Here is a 5,715-nt window from a genome sequence, read left to right as displayed (position 1 = left end):
TGGTTTCAATTGATTGTTTGTATTTGCCTGTATTGTTTATGTCTTCCTGCCCAGGGACTACAGATGTAAATTAGCTATATAGCTAAGTCTGGCACAACGGTTGTGTTGTGCATGGCCGCTGTTAAATAAACTAAACAAAACATCTTGCAACACAGCTTACCTAACCACACAAAAGAAAATATATCTTTGTGACTAGTCCCAACGGAGTGCCATTTTAAAGTAGTGTTGGAGATAAAAGCTCAGGACTGGGCCAGATAAAAAGTCTGAACCTCTTCAGCAATACTTTACCATCAGCAAAAAATAGACCACTGTTGGAATCCAAAAGATTAAGTGGAGTGTTCAGTGCAATAGTTTATTCCTTCACAGGAGACAGTCCCATCCAGATGTGAACCGACATTCAACTTCAGCGCATCACATTATAAAGTGAGGGGAAAAAAACATTTGATCCCTTGCTGATTGTGTATGTTTGCCCACTGACAGAGAGATGATCAGTCTATAGTTTTAATGGTAGGTTTATTTGAACAGAATAACAAAAAAATTCTGAAAAACGCATGTCGAAAATGTTATAAATTGATTTGTATTTTAATACAAATACTGGGGAGGAATTAGAACCATTAAATATGTGAAGTCCTGTGGTTAGTTTTGATGCTCTCCACAGTGATTTTACATTTATGGCACAGCAAAAAGCTGTTTTGGGCCTCATCTCCTTATAATGGCAGGAAAACCCTGTCAATATGACCTCAGAAACATAAAATAGAATTGTTCATGTTTCATGAGAGGTCATGGACAGAATAGGTTGTTAAACACTGGGTCTGAGGACACATTTTCACTTACTCTTGTAGTGGATTTAGTGTACGTTCTAATCATGAGCGATGACTTTGAAGAAACAAACGCTGAAAAGAAATATAAAAATATTTATTGATTTCCTAAATGCAAGATGGAGGGAGACTGTTTTAGATTAAATACAGTGAGGAAGCTTGACAGGTCTGGTCTCTAACAGTTAACACCGTTAACATCTCGTATCCTCTGAACGAACCCATCTGATGGCTCCACAGCTGCTGGTCCTGCTGGAAGCAGATGACGGTACTTTGTGGATTTTTAGTTGTTCTGGGAGGCCTGCTGCATGATAACTGAGCACAGACTCAACATCTGCAGGTACTCATCTGCACCATCTGACAGACATTTGCCCACAACCTGAACCAGAGAGAAAACACAAGCACAAACTGAAGATTTGTAAAAGTCACAAGTTCATTTGAAGGACTAAATGACACATCTGTGCATTATGGCTCTAATAAAATCAGTGAAATGATTGTCTAGTTTGTTGGATTATGTTTATTAGCTTAACTATTAACTATAGAGGGACACCCTTTCCTGTTACTATCTAAAAAAGTCAACTTTTCAGGGAACTACCTAGGGACCACGGCTAGAAACCAAACACACATTAATGGTGTTAGGCCTCTGGCCTCACTATGCTAGACAGCTATCGAGGGCACCCATCTGTCCGTGAGCTGGACAAAGTCCCACAGGCAGGTAGAATACACCAGTCCACCACCCACAATACCTTGAGTTTTGGTCAGACTCCCCCCTCCTACTTCATGCGTGACAATGGTCATTTTTCCAACAATAGTTTACAGAGATTATTTGACTATATCACACTTCCAGGTGGGTCTGTACACAATGTCCTCTGGTTGGATTACAAATTTTTTTTACTCTTCTTAGGCCATAATGACCATCATTATGTTTGGGGAAAAAAAAGGGGTGAAGCTTGCGAGCCATAGAACGTGACGCATAAAAACTCAGAAGGTTGGTCACAAGAATCTGTTGTAGGTTTTGAGACCTGGGTCCTGTTTCAGAAAGCAGGATTAGTGAAAATTCTGAGTATGTTAAGCCTGAGATGAGGGAAACTCTGGGTTTTCCGTTTCAGAGAGCGAGATCAGATAATCCCTAGATCAGTAACTCCGGCAACTGATGCTGTGAACCTAACCTCATTCATTCTGTCGATATCAAAGCACATATCTGAACGCATTTACATCTTTAAAAACTTTAAAATCCCAGTTAGATAGGCTATTAGTTTTCTACCCAAACATGATCTTGAACATGACCGCTTTTATGATCAATCTGACAGATCTTCGCACATCGTGGATTTATCCTCAGCCCAGAATTAAATCTATGTCAGTCTTTAGGTAGGCTATAACGCTGTGACTCTGTGGACAGTTGCACTGAAAACACTTACTGTGTTCTACATTACTGCAGTAATCACTGTTTAATATGTAACCTATAAAACTGATCAATGAACAGTAGTAATCTTTCATATTGTAGTCGCACTGATTGGAACATTCGTAGTTAACGTGTTTTGACAGCATTAATAAAATACAAAATGAGCAAGATTTTATTAATGTAAAATAGACGTCTAAAACTTTCACCTATAGACACATTTTCCACTGTAAAAAATTAATAGGCTAACCTGCTGGGTGTGACTGTGACTTTACAATCACAGGTTCGCGAAACTGTGTCTTATATTTGATCTACAGCCTACCTATTTTCATAATCAGGCAGCTGATTGCCACCGGCATTTTATCCCATCGGGTTACAGCTTAATAAATATAGCCTTCCTATTTAAAATCAAATGTAATGGGCTGTAGCACTTTATCATTCATTAAGGAAATTCCAGTCTGGTAAATGATGAATGAGCAATACTGTGTAGCAGCCTAATAATGTTAACGCATTGATCCTTCCTCCACTCCTGCATCAGGATCCGTGTTGGCACGCATTCATATTTCTAGCTCCACCCTATTAAAATGGAGGCTCTGCCTTTATTTACTCGTTGCCATGGTGAATCGTAGTGTCGGAGCTCCATTGATGATGGCTTTTTTTCATCCCCACGCACGCGCTTCAATCACGCTCAACATACTCAGAGTTGATTGAACTTATTCTGATCAGCTGTTCTGGAACTGAAAATTCAGAGTTTCCCACCTGAGGCTCAATCAACCCTCAGCTCAGGGATAAAACTCAAGAGTTTGTTAAGCCTGCTTTCTGAAACAGGGCTCAGGCCTTCACATTATGAGAAATATCTGCAATGCGTGATGACACTGTTCATGCTGCCTCTACCATGCCTCAGTCTGAATAATCTTCTCGCTCATTTAATACGTTGGCTGTCCTGTGTGAATTAGTGCCTCTGCTCTGAAGCTTGTTTTTATTTAATAAAAGTGTCACACTCCTTGTTTGTTTGTCATCACTGCAGCTCCACCAACATCACTTACTGCCATCTTCTCTGTGATGGCGGACTTCTGCTTGTCACTCAGGTCCTGCTCTATGATAGACTCGTGGAGCTGACTCAGGATCTGTGTGGCTGCATAGCCTTCATCCACCATGTTCTGAGAGAGGAGACATTCAACATGTGAGAATGTGACATACAGGGAGGGAGGGAAAGCCAGCACAATACACATTCACTGGATGTCAATGTCCGGGATATGTCACAGAGGAAAACAGCTTGGTCATCGTTTAATAAATGTTGTCTTTATTTTTCATGATGAAACTTTATACCCGATATTTTTAACTTAGAACATCTAGCAAGAAAACAAAGGCACATAACAATAAACTAAGTGCTGCAAATGTAGAAAGTAAACACAAGGACAAAGCACAGATGTGTCAGAACACCTACCCTGACGGCAACCTCTAGTTTCTCAAACGTTCCTTTGAAGCAGATCTGGAGCAAGTTGTCAATCATCTTGGGAGGGATGACCTACAAGACAGCGCGACAACAGAGTGACACGACTGGAACATACTAAGGCCAGGTTACAGGTGAGCAGGACGTTTTAACAACAGTTAAACTCCAGTCTCTGTAATGAGACACACAAGTATGTCTCACCCCAGCTATTTCAATCACAGTGCGTTCTGTGATCTCCTTGTTGACGTTGAGGCGCGCAGCGCTCTGCAGGAAGGTGATGGCTTTCCGCAGGTCTCCCTCAGACACCTTCACCAATGCTGCTATACTCTAGATGAACAGAAAAAAGTCATCGCACATTGACTTTATCAGCTGTGCTGAGAAAGCAGTTGCAGTTCTTCAGACAGCAGCACTGGTTTAAAACGACAGTGAATCTGTTCTATCAGACATATGTCCGAAGGGTGAAGGCGTTGACCTGGTGTAAGATGTAAAAAAAACTAATCACCAGAAATAGGCAGGATGCACTTTTATTCTCTCACTTTATTCTTTTAATTTCTAAGTTTTCATTTTTTATTCACTTGTCCTGTCATTTTGTTGTGCTCTAAAATGCTGTTTAAAGTTAGTAACGTTGGATTACTATTTCTTACTTCATGGGCAATTTTAAAAAAATGAAACATGCGGCGTCCCACTCTCACTAACACCTATGTTCCCTGACAGGGTAATCCACACATATTTTGTAAACACACTCGCCCACACCCATTTAGGTTTTCCATGGTTAGGTTGTCAATTTATAGTTGCCTTTTTCGTTAAACATGTCAGTGATTTAAACTGTTATTTCATTTCATTCTCATTGCTGTGCTGTGCTGTTTACATATTTTGCTTGCCTGTTTTTTTACTTTTCCTTCTCCTGCAGTTCTTTTCTTTTCTTTAGTGTTTATTGCTGTGGCTCGGCTAATTGTCTTCTGATTGTCCTAAATAGCTAACACAAATAAAAAAATGAAACATTACATTTTAAAAGTTCAATAATGCTTGATCAGTAATCTGGCATCTTTGCAATCAAGAGCAGCTTCCATGTATCAATTAAGTCTAATATCTGTATTTAAGTTTAAATACAAGCTGCCTATGTTAACAGCCCCATCTAGTAACATTCAGTCATCATTTTTCAGCAGTTTTATTATTGTTAAATTACTCTACTTCTTCTACATCAACAGTTGATTAACGAGTCACCTGTTTGCAGGATCTCTCTTGGAAAGCGCTCTCAATTTTTATGGTCCCAGTACATCAGTCAGCAGGGCCGGAACTAACTTGGTTTGGACCAAATCAAACTAACTGCAGGTGTGAAAGACAGCTTAAACTTTCTTTCAGGTCCACATTACAGCAACACTGTCATTTTCTTTCTCTTTTACCTCTTTGGTATACTTGAGGTTTTCCTTCTCGCAGATCTCCAGCAGGCGCTCTTCTTGGATCTGATTTGCTAGAGGTTTGAAACGAAACTTGGAGCATCTGGAGGTCAGGGGCTCAATAATCCTTGAGAACACACAGATACACAGCAGGGTCAGGATTAGTCACAAAGTGTGTTTGTGTGTTCTCAGGGATTATGACTGATGGGTCAGCTGACCTGCTGATGTAGTTACAGATGAGACAGAAGCGGGTGGTGCGGGACTCCTTCTCCATGGTCCGTCTGAGTGCCGCCTGAGCTGGTGCCGTCATGGAGTCCGCTTCATCCAGGATGATTATCTTAAAAGGGGGACAAGGCTTCCCACTACAAATACAGGAAAACAGTGAGTGAGAGTTTTAGCATTAGTTTGGAATTCAATGATCGAAAGATATGTGCACACACGCACGCACGGTTGTTACAGAGCATTAGGACAATTACTATCAGAAACATTGCGCTATATTTGAACATACTTATGAGCAAATCAATTCTGACTCACTCTGTGCGAGTCCCAGCTACGGTGAGCTGAGCAAAGTTCTTGACCTTCTCTCTGATGACCTGGATGCCTCGTTCATCAGAGGCATTGAGCTCCAGAACCCTCTGTCTGTAAAGCTCT

The 5,715-nt window shown here is 40.6% G+C and overlaps 1 protein-coding gene across 1 annotated transcript in view; it reads right to left on the bottom strand.

The window, feature by feature from the left end:
• Nucleotides 1–900: 900 nt before the first annotated feature.
• LOC123971312 (replication factor C subunit 4-like) overlaps nt 901–5,715 on the bottom strand; it is a 9,692-nt gene continuing 4,877 nt past the window's right edge. The window contains exons 4-10 of the mRNA XM_046050031.1: nt 5,599–5,713; nt 5,283–5,426; nt 5,071–5,191; nt 3,869–3,994; nt 3,662–3,742; nt 3,261–3,374; nt 901–1,194 (exon numbers count right to left, since the gene is read on the bottom strand). Of these exons, the coding sequence (XP_045905987.1) occupies nt 1,099–1,194; nt 3,261–3,374; nt 3,662–3,742; nt 3,869–3,994; nt 5,071–5,191; nt 5,283–5,426; nt 5,599–5,713 (797 nt within the window). The 3' untranslated portion in view covers nt 901–1,098. The remainder of the gene's footprint in view (nt 1,195–3,260; nt 3,375–3,661; nt 3,743–3,868; nt 3,995–5,070; nt 5,192–5,282; nt 5,427–5,598; nt 5,714–5,715) is intronic.

This window comes from Micropterus dolomieu, linkage group LG05 (genome assembly GCF_021292245.1).
Source record: "Micropterus dolomieu isolate WLL.071019.BEF.003 ecotype Adirondacks linkage group LG05, ASM2129224v1, whole genome shotgun sequence".
NCBI lineage: Eukaryota > Metazoa > Chordata > Actinopteri > Centrarchiformes > Centrarchidae > Micropterus > Micropterus dolomieu.
The sequence above is the reverse complement of the archived record's forward strand: the minus strand, read 5'-3'. Positions and strand labels throughout refer to the sequence as shown.